The sequence below is a fragment of the Puntigrus tetrazona genome, chromosome 4 (assembly GCF_018831695.1).
Source record: "Puntigrus tetrazona isolate hp1 chromosome 4, ASM1883169v1, whole genome shotgun sequence".
Taxonomy (NCBI): Eukaryota; Metazoa; Chordata; class Actinopteri; order Cypriniformes; family Cyprinidae; genus Puntigrus; species Puntigrus tetrazona.
The window spans coordinates 6248469-6266549 of record NC_056702.1 but is presented as its reverse complement, the minus strand read 5'-3'; the positions used below and the strand labels follow the sequence as shown (position 1 = coordinate 6266549).

At 38.6% G+C, this 18081-nt stretch overlaps 3 protein-coding genes across 7 annotated transcripts in view; all 3 read left to right on the top strand.

Moving 5' to 3' along the window:
- The first annotated feature begins 9007 nt into the window (after window positions 1–9007).
- Window positions 9008–10804, top strand: mgst1.2 (microsomal glutathione S-transferase 1.2). The gene is made up of 4 exons (XM_043236375.1): window positions 9008–9231; window positions 9908–10037; window positions 10278–10375; window positions 10458–10804. Exons 2-4 carry the CDS (start codon window positions 9921–9923, stop codon window positions 10702–10704), a joined length of 462 nt encoding a protein of 153 aa, XP_043092310.1. The 5' UTR covers window positions 9008–9231; window positions 9908–9920; the 3' UTR covers window positions 10705–10804.
- A 702-nt stretch (window positions 10805–11506) lies between these two features.
- On the top strand, window positions 11507–13781 carry mgst1.1 (microsomal glutathione S-transferase 1.1). Of its 2 annotated transcripts, none has more exons than XM_043236374.1 (4): window positions 11507–11877; window positions 12593–12718; window positions 12828–12922; window positions 13063–13781. In XM_043236374.1, exons 1-4 carry the CDS (start codon window positions 11848–11850, stop codon window positions 13277–13279), a joined length of 468 nt encoding a protein of 155 aa, XP_043092309.1. In that variant the 5' UTR covers window positions 11507–11847; the 3' UTR covers window positions 13280–13781. The 2 variants fall into 2 exon arrangements, with proteins under 2 accessions (XP_043092309.1, XP_043092308.1); XM_043236373.1 differs by having other exon boundaries at window positions 11515–11877; window positions 12995–13781.
- Window positions 13782–13919: 138 nt separating this feature from the next.
- Window positions 13920–18081, top strand: part of arhgef39 (Rho guanine nucleotide exchange factor (GEF) 39) — a 166739-nt gene continuing 162577 nt past the window's right edge. For all 4 annotated transcript variants that reach the window (XM_043236364.1, XM_043236363.1, XM_043236362.1 and 1 more), the window contains exon 1: window positions 13920–14393. The gene's annotated coding sequence lies outside the window, so the exon portion shown is untranslated. The remainder of the gene's footprint in view (window positions 14394–18081) is intronic.

Sequence of the window (18081 nt, the reverse complement as noted above, 5' to 3'; positions counted from 1 at the left end):
ATTGACATTCACATACTTAAACCTTCATATATATTAACAACCCTTTTAAATATAAAAATTTTATATTATAAAACATTTTAAACTTAAAACCTTTTGGTAGCAGTGGACATAATCACTATTGGTAAATTTTACATATAGGCTACTGTAAATGCCAGACCTTTTCTCTGAACTAACTACTAACAAAGTGATTATGTAGTTTCCAAAACAGCTGGACCATTGCACACAATAACTGTGTAAAAATGTAAGTAAAACAAACATAACTAAAACAATAAAACAAAACTATGTAGTATTAAAATCAATCGTATTCGGTTATAAAAATTTCTTAACACTGACTCTGAAATGATCTGTAAATATCCAGGATTTGCAAACAAATGAATAATAGTGTTTTTCTTAAGGGAGGTTTGTATATACAGTGTCAAACGCTGTCGTTTCAGGCCTCTCACAACACGTGCTTGACATTGAAAGTCTATGCGCTCCAACCCGGAGCAAGGGGATAAATTATAGCAAACAACAAAAAGTTGCATGAAGTTTCCCTGGGTGTCCTTGTGACAGGCAGTGCACGGCATAAAATGGCACAGTGCGAAAAAGAGGACAACCCACTAGACAACTAGACGAGAAAGGAAACAGTCATGAAGAAAACATGAGACTTGTATTCTCTTCCTCGACACATATTAAAACCGAGCGAGGCTGGAAACGATTAAACAAAATCTACTGTCGAGGGAAAATATATATAAAACTTTTTTTTTTCTATCAGTCAAAACTGTGACAGAATTGTCACAGTCTCCTTTGAAGTTAGCGATGGAAGCCATCGGGGGACCTCGTGAGCGGGTAAATAAAAGATGGAGCATTTCTCCCCCTCTTTCCTTCGCTGGTTAATAGGGCAGCCCCCGCTGATCAAAAGAACATTAGCTTTGATTAATCAATCAATGCCCTGGCGGCCCGCTCCTTCCTGTCAATGACTGGGGCCGCCAGCTAGCACACCGAATGGAGGTTAGCGTATGATCCGGACCCTTTCTTACGGCGCGCCAAACATCCGACTGCCGTTCTCACGCTGAGATGCCAGCCGAAATCCCCCACAATCGATCTTTAGTCCCCTTTACGGCTTTAATTTGTGAACCCTTTCCTGCTAATGACTCTGTTTGAGGTGTATTCGTTTTACCACAGCAGACTTCATCCTGTCTGCGCTTCCTCGTTTGAAGTCATTTGAAGTTTTATTGCTGCCATAGTGGTGAAGTTTCGTGAATAACAAGCAAAACATTACTGAATATTTAGAGTGATGCCAACTTATGCCGTTTATAGAGGTTTTTACTTTATTTGATAAAAGGGGCAGTTCATTGGTGAGCTGTTAGCAGTTTATTTGCTAATTGAAAATATTAAAGAATGCCATTTATCGGTGAAGTCGTCTTCCAACGTGAAAAAGGTGCTTTCGCATATAACACATATAACATAAAGAAAGATGCATATAACATCATTTTGTATTGTACTGTTACATCAGTAGGAGACAACAGGTGATTGCCTTTGAATGTTTCATTGACTTATTCACTAAAAAAACTGATTCATTCCAAAACTAAACAAATAACTGTATTTACGATTGAGTCATTGACTTATTCAGTTAACCGATTCATTAGAAAACACTGAATCGTTTCAAAATGAAGCAAATAACTGTATTTACGATTGAGCCATTGACTTATTCACTCAACCAATCTGTTGGAAAAAAACGGATTAATTTCAAAATGAAACAAATAACTGTATTCATGACTGAGTAAATGACTTGTTCACTTGGTCTTAACTTATTGCTTTTATACAAAGTTCAATTCACAAGATCATATTCGCAAATGCACGAATATGAGCCTAGTTACTCCCTCTAGGTCGCACTTTAATGCTAACGTACATATGTAGGGAATATACAAAATGTTTAAACAAATCTCTGAACAATTAGACACATATATATAGCAGTAGGATGAACTAGTCAACATTATGACCGACCTTAAAGATCTTTCATTTGTTTGACAACAAACCTCATGGTTTCCGTTGTAATGGACTGCTACGCTCGGCAAATGCAAATGTAATTTTATATGACAAGGAAAGTAAACTTTCTTTCCGGAGTTGTGTGTGTAGGGGGGGCTCCCAGTGGGGGACGGAGCGCTGAAGAAGCCCTGTTCCAATTCTGTCATTGTCAAAGTTTGACATAATAAGCGATTGTTCACGCGCCTTTGTTGAGTGATACAACACAAGAGCAGGGTCCCAATTCCTCACTGTTAATTTTTTGTTGTTTAAAGGGAAAAACACAAGATGTCTATTCCTTTAAGGGATGCTTGGCAGTGCTTATGCTAAGTAATATAACAAACCTGTCGTGATGTCTGTTTGAGCACCTTTTATCTTTCCAAATCCACAGGAGGGCTCTACCTTTGCCATGTCGGAGAGAAGCGGCATCTCTGAAATAATTTAAGTAGCCCTTTTTTGAAAGCCCAGACAAGTTAAGAGAATTCACATCTAAGATCAAAGCTGTGCTATAACAGTGCCACTAGAGTAAGTATTGGCTCTCTTGCTTTCTATGTTGCGATCAAGTACTTTTTTTGTGGTTAAAAGGCTGCACTAGCTTTTTCTAGCATTTAACTATAAAGTTGAGCGTGTCTACATGTTTACTGCCAGGTGTGTGTGTGTGTGTGTGTGTGTGTGTGTGTGTGTGTGTGTACAGCAAATTAAGTGTCAAGATATATATGATGTCCACTGATGGAAAGCAGACGTTTATTATGTACCAGCCAAGAGACTGCTTTATCTCTAACACCAACATTAATGTAAAGTCAACAACGGTCATTCATTCTGTTACTTAAAATTATTCAATACTTCAGCTTTGGAAAGAATAAATGGTTAGTGCACTGAAAATGAAAATTATGTTATCATTTGTTAAATTCCATAGTCAAGCTCCAACAAAACCTGGCATTACAGCAGTCTGTTTGACTTACGTGCTATATTTATGCTTATTAATTTGCCAGATGATTTATTTTTCCAAACACACTCGTAGGTTAAAAGCAGAAAAAATAGACCAAGCATGTAACACAAGTAATTACTACACCGTGTTCCTCCAAGCTACCAGGTCTAATGAAGAAAACAAAATTGTTTTGAAAAAGTGGTTTGATCAGAAAAGATCTTCAGAAAAAAGTTTTACATTGAATCTAGACCATATTCGAATCTAGATTTTAAAAATGGCTTTTGCAAACCAATGCCACGCAAAGTCATTGTATGACTGAAAATAATGATGAAGTACTGTGCATTAGTATTGTTGAGCCATTTGTACAGCTTTTTAAATGCTTTGCAGATATGGTTACTATTAAATTTGTGGCAAGAGCTGCAAAAATGTTACTTTCCCAGAAAAAGAAAAATACAGGTTTGGAACCCATTTGATCTAAAGCATCATTGCATTTATATTACACGCATTTGATCAGTTTTTCCTTTCCATGCGTGACCTTGCGCCGTGCTGTACTGTTTGAACCACAGAAAGAAGTTACATATCTCTATATAGGAATAAATGACAGAATTTTCACATTTAGGTGAACCGTTCCTTTAAGAACACCCTGATGTTTGTATAAGATTCATCCGAACACCATTATGGCTAAGGTTGAAGACAAGAAAGTTCTTTCGCTAGTTTCTTTATTCATCTCTTTTCATTCTTGACAGATAAATCTGCTGGGATTTTCTCTTTTTTTTCCTTACACAAGAACATCTCTAATTTCATCAGCTCTCCTGACTGACAAGCATCATTACGGATAAAATTATCTTGGTAATTATCCTGCCGAAAAGAGATTTATTTCCCTTTGTGAGGAGGAGAGCGGATCCATGGGGCCACGCAGTGATCTGCAGCGTGGAGACGCTTCGTTAAAATAAGCATCCTAATGAGACGAGCCCTCCTGCAGAGCGCCGAGGCCCAAGCGTTACGCCTAGCAGGAGCACTCGCTTTTGTTCAGATGTGCATTAAGTAAGCGTGAACACGGTATCGTCTGCGTTTGGAGGGCCACTTATCGAGGAATTCACAGTACGTAATTATCTTAATTTGCACCCCGGAGCCATATCCGATATGAGACCTTCCGCCCATGACTACTCTGACGTAACTCACTCGTAGGCCCGTGCCACGGAAAGGTGTCAAGCTACTGTCGGAAATATGAGATGATTAACAGAGAGTTCATTGACTGAAATACTTACTTTGCAAAACTTTGCCTGCAGTTGCAGTTTTTGAAAATGTTAATATTGGTTAGCTGCTTGGCTTAAAACCCTTATAAACACTGCCAATAGGAATCGTTTCTGTTTCTTAGTAAAGCACATTCGTTTATGTTTGTGGCTGAAACATTTATCTAAGTTGTATTACAGCTGCATTTTAGCTGTTTGCATTTCTTGGGATTCTAACCCACAACCCCGCTGCATCAGACACGTTTTTTTGAAAATATGTACACGAGTAGATTTGCAATGTTTTCTAAAAGTGACTTTTGACTCTCCACTTCACTGGCATTTGTGTGTTTGATTTTCATAATTGATCATTAGCAATTGTGCAGCTTGACTAATTTTGTCATTAAACTGAGAGTTTAGGTGAAGCTGATGGGGAAACAAGCTCTTTACGATAATGAGCACCAGTGTTTGCCGTAATTAAGTGCAGAGCAAGTGGCCTCTTTTCCTAATGGCTTTGCTAGTTAAGGGTCATTGTCGATGGATGGATTATTAAAGACTGAAAGAACTTAACAGGCGCCTAAAGGAAATGTAGGGCAACTTTCACGAGTACACAAGATTCTTAACCAGAAGCTGTCATGGTGTTTTTGTCATACTGCCTTCTGGTAACCTTAGTTGACATTGCTAGATGTTTGCAGCTGCGGTACAAATGAACAAAGGGAATCTCCAACATCCATCCATTTTCCATATACTGTGGGGTTGCGGGAGGCTGGAAAATACTTCTTGTGTGCTTCTTGTTGTCTAAGGTTTTATATGGAAGCTCAGTACTGCTACATAAAAAAAGATCATGCTTGGGTAAATCGTAATTATCACACAAAAAGACTAAATTCGACCAAAATCACAATTATGAAATCTCCATTTCTCTCTCAAATTGTGTCTTTTTTGCCTCAAAATTCTACCCATTTTGACTCTTTACTTTTCATAATTTTTTATTTTATTTCATTATCAATTAATATTACCAGGTTTTTCCTTATTATGTGACAGAAATGTCCTCATAGTTTTACTATTCTAGTTTTACTACTACTTTTCAATTCTTTGAGGCTGTTCTTCTCTATGTAACAGAAATCAGTTCTATGACAACCATATACTAAAAAGTTTCCAGGGCTTACTGCAGTATCTCATAATTTTGACTTTTTATCTTATTATTAATTTATATTGTAATAGAATGTAACGGAAACAGGCTTTCATAGTTTTATGATCAGCAGTTTTGCCTTAAAGTAGTTAAGTGTTGTCTTGAGGTTTGCACTTTCAACTGCACTGGATGTTCCTGAAATGCTTGCTTGCTTACTATTTTAGCACAAGAAACAAGATTTCAGTATTTCAGCAATTTCAGAAGTTGGTCTTGCGTGCCTGAAATAGCTGCCTGGAGGAATTGCAAATGGCCGCAGAATGGCCTGACTTTCCTTGAAATGGACTTTGGTAGCACGGACAGTGGTCAAACATACTGTTTAGTATTCATTATGCAAAAATATTTAGCATAATGTCACAGTTAGCAAATCAGAATCAAGTATTCCTGAGAACTACGTAATAAACAGAGGTCGAGGTGTTTTGGCGACGTAAATCTGCCATCCCCGTCAAAGCGGGTCACCTTCACATGCTGAGTGCATTATGTGAAATTTATGGCGTACACATGCACCGAAGCAAGTATTTGTACGAACTCAGCGTTCTTCTTTTGAATGTCTAGGCACAGTGCATGTGACAGTGCTGGAAGAAATGTAGACGCCGCCTTGGGTCGATACAAAAATGTATGTGCTTGGAGCCTAGGAGGCATTCAGTAATGAAATCAATAGCTGTGCTTGGCTCCTAGCATTAAGATCATTGGTCTGGCTGTTATTTAGTCATCGTTGTCCTACAACCCGGGTGCAAGTTGGCTACCAGTGAAAAAATCAATAAAGTGACACCACAGTCGGCATCCCAATTACTGGTGAGACTGGTGAGAGATCAATTCATGTGTTGGTCATTAACAGGTCCTTTTGGGAAATCATACTGCATTATTTGTGTTCGGTTTTCTCTCGTACAAGTGCTCTCCTTCTCTGTCTCGCTCTAAAACAGTGAATTATACAAATCAACAAGAGATTGCACAGCCAAAGACCTAGTTAACCTGTTTTGCTTCGCCTCATGCAACCCTCACATCAATGTACAATAAAATGTATTATTAGGTTGTTGTGTGCTACAACTCACCCGAGCTGTTGCAAAATGTCACTTAAACCGTAAACAGAAACTTAGAATGTCATTTAGAAAGACATTAAATAACACAAAGCTGTGATTGATTGATTTTTTTATTTTTTTTTATCTGACTAAACTGTGATCGGATGCAAAGAAGCCAAAAATAATGAATACTTTTAAATAGGTTTCCTGAACGTTCTCCATCTGCCGAATGCTGGACAAACAGATGCTGGCTGGGATGTTTTGAGTTGTATTTGCGTTAAAACCTAACTTTAACCCTAACCCAGATATGTAATGAAATAATGTGCTTTGGTGTCCTTGCAAACAACAGCAACAACAACAAAGAGAATAAGGGGAAATATCATATTTAATCAAATACATTCAAATAGATCAGATGTGATACTGGGTTAAAATAGATATTAAAGTCACCTTGAAATTTGTAAAGAATATAGTGTTTTGATCAATAAATACTAACTGTATTTAGTCATTTAATTACCTTTTTTTATTGCCAAAATATTTTTTTATTTTTTTCCAAAAGATATGTAATTCTCTTCAATGCTGCATTTATTTGATACAAAAAATAGTAAACGGTAATATTGCTAAAAGCCAAAAAGCCATAAATCTAATCATTAATACATCATCCTTCATAAATCATACTAATATGCTGATTCGATACCGATTATTATCAATGTTGCAAACAACTGCTTAATATTTCTGTGGTAACTATCACGCATTCTTTTCTCACTGTTTTCTTTTTATGAACATAATGTTACGTTGTTTACTGTCACTCATTAATTTAACGCATCCTTGCTAAGCAAAAGTATTGATTAAACAAAATAAATATTAATGACCTAGTCCTTTGAACGCTGTACGAAACGTGTTCAATTAATGCCAGAGCATTTGCCATTTACCAAACTGTATTGTAAAAATATTAAACATTCATACTTTCATTCTGAATTCATTATATGTACACCACTTAAAGATTACCCAGTTTGAAATATTTCATATAATTGAAATTCATAAATGCAAAACTGTTGAAAAGCCAAGAATCTTTTTTTCTTTTTTTACATTAGGCAGCCGTACATTGTTCAAAGTCTTTTCTTTTTTTTTAATTAAATCTGAAACTACTTCTACGTCTAAAGCAAAAGCAGTTAGCGTTCTTCAGTCGAGGTGCAAATCAAACACTAATGATATGTGTCTTGCAGCATTACTATTCTGACGGTGAGGTTGTTGACACCTGACACAGACCACACTGTTAAATCTCTGACTGCGGCACGACATCTTTAAATCCCTGTCCCACGTTGATTGACATCTCTCATGTGCTCCTCTGGCAAAGTAGCACAGCCCCACATTTCTCCCTGGAATGGTAAACACGGGGTAAAACATATTACTAGGAGAAGCCAGCGAACGGCAGCGTGTCAGTAGGAGAATATCTCATCAGTCCACATTCTTTATCAACTAGTTCTCCGCGCCGCACTTTCTCGTGCAGCTCATGCATATGTAAAGACCAGAATATGTTCCAGCAGCGATAAGGATGTTGCTCGCACCTGCAATGCCTTACAAAAACATGAGCACAATGGCAACATGACGTGCAGCTGTTTAGCGTGACAGTGGTGTAATTGTAAGGAGGGAGAAGACGTCTTGCTCTTCACTCAGCTTGAGACAAGACTAACTTCTCGTTTCGGAGATACTCTGCGGAGGAAGATGACAGGAGCAGAGAATGACTGGATCTCTTTAGAGCCTACAATTACATGGCATGATGCCTTATGTGTGCAGTCAACAGAATGAGGCCTAACGAAGCAGATATCTTAAACACATAGCTGCGAGATACCATTAGTTAAGTGGCAATGCACCATGCAGGGTTCAGCATAACTCTGAAAACATCTGAGGTAAAAAAGAGGCATATTTATATAGACGTTCTAGAACACAAAACGTATATTTGTTTAGCTGGCAGGCTTTTTCATCCCAAGCAGCTTCAAAAAGCACTCTCATATGAACTGGTAATAAAAGTCAAAATCGTGACTTCGGTCATACGACTTTTATTTTTCATCTTTCTCAATTTCCCACAGCTTCTCATGAGGCCGGGTTGGAAGCTGGAAGCTGTTGCTATGCACTTGCGTTACTAGAAGTGTTTTTGTGATATACATGCGAGTTATGACAGCGTATGATATGAATCAGAACTTCAGAGCTTGAAAACGCGGTCTGGAGGAAGTTTTGTTTCAATTAAATGTTTCATATAGATATTGTATTAAGATCCATCTCAGTAAAGGGGAAGGAATAAATAAAAAAGAAAAATGTAATTGCATTTTTTTTTCATATTCTCAAGACCTGCTACATAAAAAACTGAAATTGAGACGCAATTATGTATCTTTTTTTATTTCAGTCCTGGTCGAAACAGGCTTTACAGTTAATCTGTATAAAAGCGGTCTTAAAAGCCTGATGTGAGAGTGTGAGAGCGACTATTCACTGAAGCACACTTTACCTGCCTGGGCAAAAAGCAGAGATTGTTTTCAAGATAATCTGTGGGTTAAGTCAAATATTTTGCAAACCCTCCTTCCTTGTGACATAGCATAACAAACAGGTTTATGAAGTCACCGTAAAATTCAAGCTTGTACTTGCCAGAACTGTTATGCACTAGAAGAAACTAGCAGCTACGTTTGATTTGGCTGGAAGGCCTTCTGTAGATCAAAATAAACTAGGATTAATCATTGATCCACAATACTACAAGGTTTTAGTCACTTAACGTTTTGGCCCTGGTCCAAGTCTATAGGTGAACTTGCGCAACAAAGCTATTTCAGATTTCAGAGCACTGACAAGCACTTGTCATTCGCAAGAATCACCAGCCAGGTAAGCGGAGCAACATTTATCTTCTTGCCCTATGCTTTTATTGCTGCAGTTTGACCGGAGAGGGTGTAATAAGATCCAGATCTGCACGCGACGCGACTCAACTCGAATTATATAATAAACTAAACTGTTCAGTAACCTCTGCATGCTTTTAAAATAACTTTGAACTAGTGCACCGACATTGATTACCGACGGGTGTAAAACTACGATCTCGATGCAATACAGTGGCATTTCTTCAAGCATACTGTTGGTTCAATAATTGTGAAGTCCACCGTTCTTTTGAGTCGGATCTTTTAAAAATGAATCGGTTGAACCGCTTCACAAAACGAGGCACTGCGAATGCGAAAAGCGCTCGAACAAATAGGCTAATAAACAAAACTTTACTGTATGAGGTGTATCAATATACAAACAATTTGGTCTCTGTAAACTGTGTTGTAAAACAAAACGTAACGTAAATAGGCCTGAGGTAAAGGAATTGGTTTTACAGAAATTCAGAGTTCACTGGTTCATGTTATAAACAAGATTTTACGGTAGAAACTATTATTAGGCTTCAGTGAATAAAAATAAGACTGAAATTTACTACCTGAAAATAGGCTATTTGCATGTGTTAAGATATCTCTCTCTGTTGCTATTGCCCTACTTTGCTGTTGTTCCGTTATGTTCTTTGTCCTTGGTGTAGGAAATTTCACAAAATGGCTGACCTGATGAACAATGATGTGTTCCTGGCCTTCTCTACATATGCCACCATTGTAGTCCTCAAAATGATGTTCATGGCCCCTCTGACCGGATACTTCAGGGTAACCAGAAAGGTGCGATTGGTTTAGAAATTGCAGTTTTATACAAACTGCAGCAAAGAAATGTCAAGTGACTTAAGACTGATTCATTCTGCATAATGTTGATGACCAATAAAATGAAGGCAAAAATATATGTAACCTTGTCTTTTAAAGCCGGTTATATTTTGTCAGTACTTCTGTTTTCTAAATGGCAAGGTTTTATATTATTGCTCCTCTGTTAGGCCTATATTTAATGTCTTTCTGTTCATCGTATAGGCTTTTTCAAACTGGGAGGACACTGCAATGGGCAAAAAAAATCCAGAGGAGAGAAAGAAGATGCTCCAGACCAATCCTGATGTAGAACGCGTCCGAAGGTAATAACAAAGTTCTCGTTTATGCTTATTTAACCAGTTAAGTGGGAGCATTTAGATTGATTTACGCCATTCTGAATCACAGGTGCCATCAAAACGATCTGGAGAACATCATTCCCTTTGTGGTCATCGGTCTTCTGTATGCGTTCACGGGTCCGGATCTCTCCACGGCTCTGCTGCATTTCCGAGTGTTTGTGGGGTCGCGTTTCATCCACACTGTGTCTTACATTTTGGCTTTACCCCAGCCTAGCAGAGGTCTGTCCTGGATGGTGGGAATGATCACAACTTTCTCAATGGCCTACAGGGTGCTCACTACAGCACTCCTTCTCTAAAGACACTGTAGCGCCGCAGAACTTGATATCATGTATTGTTCCTGGTGTTATCTTTTTGTGTTAAACTATATGCAATTCATAATAAAATCTGTCAAGATGTCGTGTGTATTTTTGATGAATTTTCAGTTAACGGTATACAGGTATTCGCACATGACTCTGTGAAGGTGCTGTTTCACTGTCACAAATAACAAATGTTTGTTAACAGTCAACAAGTTGCTGTCACAATAATGACTCAGCGTAAAAAAAGAGTCGTTATCAATGCCAACAGGCTTTTTAGGATGCATTCATTCAAACCTGCTTTTCTTCATTGCCAAAACAGGGGCCTTTTATTTGAGTGTTTTGACATCTTTTGCGGTCTTATCTCGTCTAAGGGTGCAAAGACCAGTTTAAAAGACATTACTCCCTCGCTCGTTACATATTATGAAATGTGAAGTCACCATAAAATGCATGGATATAGACTACTTGCCAGCCGTGTTAAGGAATCAGCATTTATGTTCAATTTATACAGATCAAATCAATCTCTGATTAATCATTATTCTGTATTCTTGGTAGTACATTTTGCAAAATGGCTGCCCTGATGAACAGGTGCAATCGGTTTTGAAAATTTCAGAATAAAAACGTGTTAACTTTTTTAAATTAAAAGTGTTTACATATGAGTGTGTAGAGGTGCTGTTGTAAGGTCACTTTCTAAACTAACAAACGTTTTTTAACTGTCAACAAGTTGATATCACAGTGACTCAGCATTAAATAGAGTTGCTATCACTCCCAACAGGCTTTTTAGGGTGCATTCCAATGACTCGTTTCTGTTGTGTGTGTGTGTGTGTTTTATATTGGTTTTAGTGTGTATTAAATATACTATAGCATAATGCACAACTAGGCGTATTTTCAGAAAAGAGAGGTCACCCTGAGAAGTGTAAAAGAAAACGTTATAACCAGCATCGCATAAGGGAGGTATTAGCAAACGCGTTCACTATTGATGGGCTTTAGTTAATTTATTGCCTGAACGGTGGCTTTGCTACATGTGCTACTGTTTGAACTAAAGCGACGTCCCTGAGGAAGTCTGAGCTAAACTCGCTCAACAGTTCGTTGAAATGCTGTTTTTCCGGCACGCCCACCGTCTCACGTTAGTTCAGGAGTGAATGGATGCGAGTGAAACCGAGTGGCTTCAAAAAGGTGAGAAACGCATCAAAACGCTTCTATTGCAGCTTAGGCGTCACGTTAACTTCTTGCTATTGCGCTTTTGTTTGTTCCTTGTTAATATTAAGGCTATATGAAGTGCCTTGTCATACATTTTTGACATTCCAAAGAGACCGCCCTGGGCGTCCTAGTTTCTTTGTTGTTTCCATTATACTCCTCAACAAACAAATCGACAAATGTATGCACAAGCTATAGTTCGACATTAAACATCAGTCATTTAAAACCGGTTAAACCGTGCGACGTAATCATAATTAAATTAGTTATTTTGCTCTGTTCATGAAGACTATAACTTACTAAGTCCAGCTTTACAAGGACGAACTGCTACACCGCTAGTTTTAAATAAGTATTTGTTTAGAACTGTCTTTGTGGATTTTTTTTTATTGTTGATTTTCGGTAAAGAAAGTTCTATAAATACCACGTCGTTTTTAATTTGGAGCTTGGCTACGATGCTGACAGGAGGTTGGAAAATCCAGTTCAAACTGGCAGTTGTTTTGGAACATGGTTTTTAACTAGTTCAAGCTGGGATACATTGGCCAAATTAGTTTGTTAGGGCAATAGGAGTGCTTCTATTAACCAGTGTGGGATGTTGCTTTTGTAAGACATTTGTGTATTATTCCTACGATCTTTAGATGTAATAATTTATGTCTGCAATTTGTTTTTTCCCATTTCTGTTCGCTGCTCTTTGAAAAAGATGGCAGAAATCGTACACATGATTGACAGCGAGGTTTTCCTGGCCTTCTCCACGTATGCAACCATAGTCGTCCTCAAAATGATGCTCATGAGCTTCATGACCTCATACTTTCGCCTGACAAAACAGGTACGCTGTTTATTGTGCTCAATTTACTGCTTATGCAACCTGCACTCCGTATTTGCAGCCTTTTTCAATGGGCTGTCAAGCACTTATTTTCTCAAATTGAACCTTTTAGGTTTTTTCAAACCTGGAGGACACCATGTTGGTGAAGACAACAGAAGACAGGAAAAAGCTGGTCAGGGTCGATCCGGATGTGGAAAGAGTGCGACGGTAAACGTATAAATGATTGAAAGTGCTACTTATATTGTCTCTCTTTCTGATGCCTCTGCTCTTGAAACACAGGTGCCATCTGAACGACCTGGAAAACGTTGTTCCCTTTGTGGTGATCGGTCTTCTGTATGCACTCACGGGGCCGGATCTCTCCACGGCTCTGTGGCACTTCCGGGTGTTTGTGGGGTCACGTTTCATCCACACTGTGGCCTATGTGATGGCTCTTCCCCAGCCTACCAGAGGTCTGGCCTTCGGTGTGGGGCTGCTAGCAACTTTTTCTATGGCTTACCGGGTGCTCACCACAGCACTTTTTCTCTAATGGATTGCATTCACTTCATGAGAAACCATTTAGTTTGAGTTGACACGCAATGTTTTTACAATGTTATGTGAAAGAAATGTTGTGCAAGTTATATTGCTGTTTTTGTGTTTTGTATTTGCTTTCACTACCACAGTCCCACGAATGAACTTCATACTGTGAATGACCACAATTTTTTTTAAAAGTAATCATTCACAATATAAATCAATATAATACTGCTGATAATATTTAATTAATGTAAATCTTTAACTCCTGACACACATTTTAGGATGAGTCTAAAGCTTGACCAGTTCTATACACAGTGAACAGATATTTGGTTGTTGTTACTTATTAATCACGATAAGACTTTGGATTGTGCCTGGTATTTAAGTCGGCCTCCATTGAACAGTTTCGCTGCAGCTGCGAAGACAAGCAAAGGGAAGATTTTAATTTGAGAAGTAAATTTTAATGTTTATTGTCAGCAGGTTTAAAGAAAGTATGAACAATAACAAAATGTTTATGCATTAGATAAAGTTTGAAAATAAAACGCAATGTTTCTGACAAGTGGTGTCTGATGCTTTTACAGTTGCGTGTGTTTAAGAAACAGTGCGCGTTTTGTCCACTAGAGGGAGCTATTTGAAAGCCCAAGCGCTACCAGCGTTAACTTCCATGTTTGTCTTCTGCGCGTGGAGCACCTTTTTATTTGTTTCTAACGCACCCTTGGCACGCAGGCACAAAAAAACTCGTTTCTGTGCAGTCCATCTGACCGTATTCTGCCTCAGTAGATAAATTGACCAGTTTTATATAGCCACAGTGCTAACATTAGTGATGTTTGATAAAAATAGCCCTGCTTACCAGAACAAGGAATGCTATCTTATTATTCATGCTTCACGTATTGTCTTGATATGTTATGAATAGCTTCATTGCTAATTTCATGCATCTGTGCACAATCACTGTAACTTAATTAGCCTTAGATGCAAATGGAATGCATCTTTGAGTGTTTTACCGAGTGTTTCAGTCTTTATAAGATTTCAAAGTTCTGCTTTTCGAAGTCCTAACGTCTGAGTTCTCTTTGTTTTGGAACAATTCAGGACAGCTACGACCAATATAATCTTCTAGAAACAACTCTCAACTCAAGAGTGTCTGAAATCCCGAAGTACGTGAAATAAAGTGAAGGTAAGTAAAAATATGAAAAGTGTTACTGTAGCACAAATTCAGTTCCACGCTGCCAGAAAACATCTCATGAAGCTGTGACTGACTTTCATTGTGTGATGCATTTGTAACTAAAATGCCATATTGAGACAGAAAATATGTAGAGTGGATTTCATCTATCGGTTGTTGATTTGATTATTATGAAAAGTGAACGATGTATGAGTCAGATCACAGGAATAGTAAGATATTTTGATTAAAAATTACTTTAAAACAATGCATGGATGTTGTGTTGACATTAAGACCAGCAATTTTACACATTAAAAGGCAGAATCAATTTTGATTGTCAGACTTGGACAAGCTGTCTAAATGAGACTATTTTTACATTGGGGGTTCTAAAACTAGTTAAACCCCCCTGCGTCTTGAACATATGAGCATCCTCAAGCTGCTTTGTCTTTCTCTTTAACCAGCCCTCTCTTGATGTCACAGTAAATACTACTACTTAGCCCCAAGGTCGCCACGGCTGGCCATGCATATGCCCCGTAAAGGCTTTTTCTCATTTGTTTTGGGTCTGTGCCCAGCTCCAGGGTGTGCAATATTTCAGTCAAGCCAAGCATTTTACAGGCTGGCCAGATGAAGAACAGCTAAACCTTGCTCTGTGATCAATAATGACTGATCCGCCCACAAGGGGCTCTCCCTCCGCTTGGGAAAAGCAGGGGTCCGGCCTATCCCAGATTTTATTTTTGGTGGAAACTCAAGGCTGGAGTCAACCTTGAAGTTGTTCTTCAGATGGACATTCAGTAAACATTCAGAGTTGAGACTGGCATATGCTTAAAAAAAGTGCTAGTGGTCTATATATTGATAGACAGATGCTGTAATGGTGTATCCCTCCCACTCTGTTTCTGTATTACAACAGACACCATATATTTCTCAGATCTTCCCACTGCCTTATTGTAAGGCTCGTTAACTGTACGGCCGCTTAATTAGGCAGCACTTCAAAGTCATGGCGTGGGCCAGTATCAAGGTTTAGAAGAGATTTATATCACACAATGGCTCCACGGGTCCTGAAAAATTAATGAACGCTTAGCCAGGATCCGACTTATAGGCGACACGGTGCAATATAAATCAATTTGAGTTTGTGCCTTGCAATCCGGAACCGACTGTATCTGCTGGACTAGACGTTTTTAGAGCATTTTTGGAGGTGCATCGGCGGTAATGCGGACGAAATAGGTCAAAGGCAGGACATGAATGCACGGTCTCCTGACCTTTCTTCAATGACGGCATGCTTTCTTGCTTTCTCATACGAACTAACGACTTGTGAGTTTATGTGAAGTAATTATGGGTGCAGAGATCAGCCATAATCGCATTGAGACAGTAGCGAGCGCAGGTCAGGACCATATGTTTGACTCCTTTCTCAGCTCCAGAACAGACTTCAGTGGAATGCGAACATAATAAGGACTAACTAATGCCTTTCGCATTGCTGCTCTCTTCTCTGCCCTTCATCTCTACCGAAGCCCATTACTGAGCTCAGAGAATTGCAGCAAACTCGTCATTTTTTTTTGCACTTGTCGGTGCCATTTATACACAGGAAGTCATATTATCTCATGTGGGGTAAAACTCACATCGAAATGGCCACTTGAAGGGGCAAATAAATCTACCTAAAATGCTCAGTGAAGCAAATGCCCTGTGTTGACTCAATGATTTCAGCATATTTATCTCAGCGTTACGCCTAATAGATGGCCTGTAGGCCAGAAGGCATGAGGAAGTGGTGCTTCAGCTAACATTTAAGCGTAAGCATCATTTCAGCGGTTATGTTAACAGTGCTGAGCCTATTTTTGATGCACGATGGACAAAGAATAACCTGAAATTGCACTTGAAACCTTTTTTTTTCCAGTGCAATCTTGTGCAATTTAGACTTGTAAGAGCCCATTGCTCATGTATTGTTTGAAAAAGATGCAGGCACACATGCGCTTTCATAAATCTGGATGATTTAAACCCTTTATAGCTACACGTTGAGGATTGCTTACTAAATTTCTCAGTAGCAAGGTTGGTTTGATAATTAAAATGAGGAATGCATTTTAAATTCCAGTAGAATTTCTGAATTTGAGTTTTTTTAAAAACTTTTTGGCTGAAGAAAGCTTTATTTGAAAGTTCTGTATAGAACCTTTGACGTTTTACTTGCCATACAGCACATGAAAGTCTTAGCTTTCAAATGTGTACATTTTAAGTAATTCAAACAATAAATACAGTTTTAGGCTCTTGATTGTGTCTTGACAGATCACTGTAGCGCCTTCAAGTGGCATGTGAATCAATCATTTCTTCATCTTTACTAGTTATAGCGCACAATATACATAAATGAACATAAGAAGGTCTTGTTTCGACCACAGAAATATGTCAGTACACACCATTTCAAGTGCCAGTCCATTAAAGTTAATCTACTCTCATGTCTTTTTTGACAAAAATGGCATATTCGGTGTTATGATTGGTCAGATCACCTGTCAATCAAACTCCAGATGAAGGGTCAATTCATTAAGTATCTTTTTTTTTTTTTGTCCTTCCAATTAATAGGCCATTGAGTGTGGATGGTTCGGTTTAAATTCCATCTTATTAATTCAGTTTGAGACAACTCTTTATCAGAGCCCTGCGCAAAAGCTCTCTCTTGATAACCATCTTATCGTTTATAAATGCTGAATTTACAAGTTTTTAAAAAAACTATTTTCTGTTGTTGCAGTTACCCTGCTGTTTTGTTTTCACATGCACCTTAAAACAGGCCTTATAGAAGAAATTATTCAATGCACACCTTGAATCCCATAATAACTGTCACTAAGGCAACGCCCTGACCCAATCTACTCTAAGCATTGGAAAGCGTGACCTTTACACATGTGTTTCAGTTGGAGATTTTGAGTGTTGGAGCTAGGGGACTGTTAGACTTGGCTGGGGTCAGCAGATATCCTATGCTGATCTTAGTGATTGGCTCGCAGGTGATTACCATAAGCAATTTAAATGATATTGATTTATCCTCTCGCCTGCTGTAATTGAACACCACGACCAAGCCCCTGCACCGTTTTCCCTCTCTCCTTTTCCACTTTTCACTCTCGCATTAACAAAAAAACATTTGGCGGCCTGAAGAGCCCCTATAAAGTGGAAAGGATCCGGCTAGAAGGGCCAATCAATTGGCAGTGTGCCACAGCAACAATGGAATTGTTCAATTAATATCCTATCTCTGGTTAATTTAGCTGCTTAGCATCCCGGCCCCCCTTGCATTATACACAGGGAATGTCGAGGTAGCAGTGGGACTTGCTCCAATTTGGATGCAAACGTCCTCCATGTTTCTCATCTGGACAAGAATAATAGAAGAAAATGTTGTTTCCTGAGAGCTTCCTGCCAGATAACCCCCCTAGTGTAATAACCTTGGGAGTTAATCAACTTCTTTTAAATCAAACGCCTAATTTGAACGATAATTATAATTTGGCATTTAGATAACATTGACTAAGCACTTGATTGAGGCAACAGGACAAAAAACAGGCCTAATGGCAATTCTTCCCATGAAAGCACCGTCAAATAAGTTTCATATCTACAATATTCCGTTGCGCTCTTATGCGGAGCTATATTTGGCGGTCGGATCAATTAATGAATGGAAAAACTCCACCTGGGAGACACGCTCGTGCGTTCTCAATTTTTCACCCACCTTTCCAGCACCTCGGGAGAGTGCGCA

Excerpts from the sequence above, each read along its gene's own strand:
- mgst1.2 (XM_043236375.1), top strand. The coding sequence starts at position 9,921 with ATGGCTGACCTGATGAACAATGATGTGTTCCTGGCCTTCTCTACATAT. Across the intron at positions 10,038-10,277 it reads ACTTCAGGGTAACCAGAAAG|GCTTTTTCAAACTGGGAGGA; the intron begins GTGCGATTGGTT and ends TTCATCGTATAG. Across the intron at positions 10,376-10,457 it reads GATGTAGAACGCGTCCGAAG|GTGCCATCAAAACGATCTGG; the intron begins GTAATAACAAAG and ends TCTGAATCACAG.
- mgst1.1 (XM_043236373.1), top strand. The coding sequence starts at position 11,848 with ATGCGAGTGAAACCGAGTGGCTTCAAAAAG. Across the intron at positions 11,878-12,592 it reads AACCGAGTGGCTTCAAAAAG|ATGGCAGAAATCGTACACAT; the intron begins GTGAGAAACGCA and ends TCTTTGAAAAAG. Across the intron at positions 12,719-12,827 it reads ACTTTCGCCTGACAAAACAG|GTTTTTTCAAACCTGGAGGA; the intron begins GTACGCTGTTTA and ends TGAACCTTTTAG.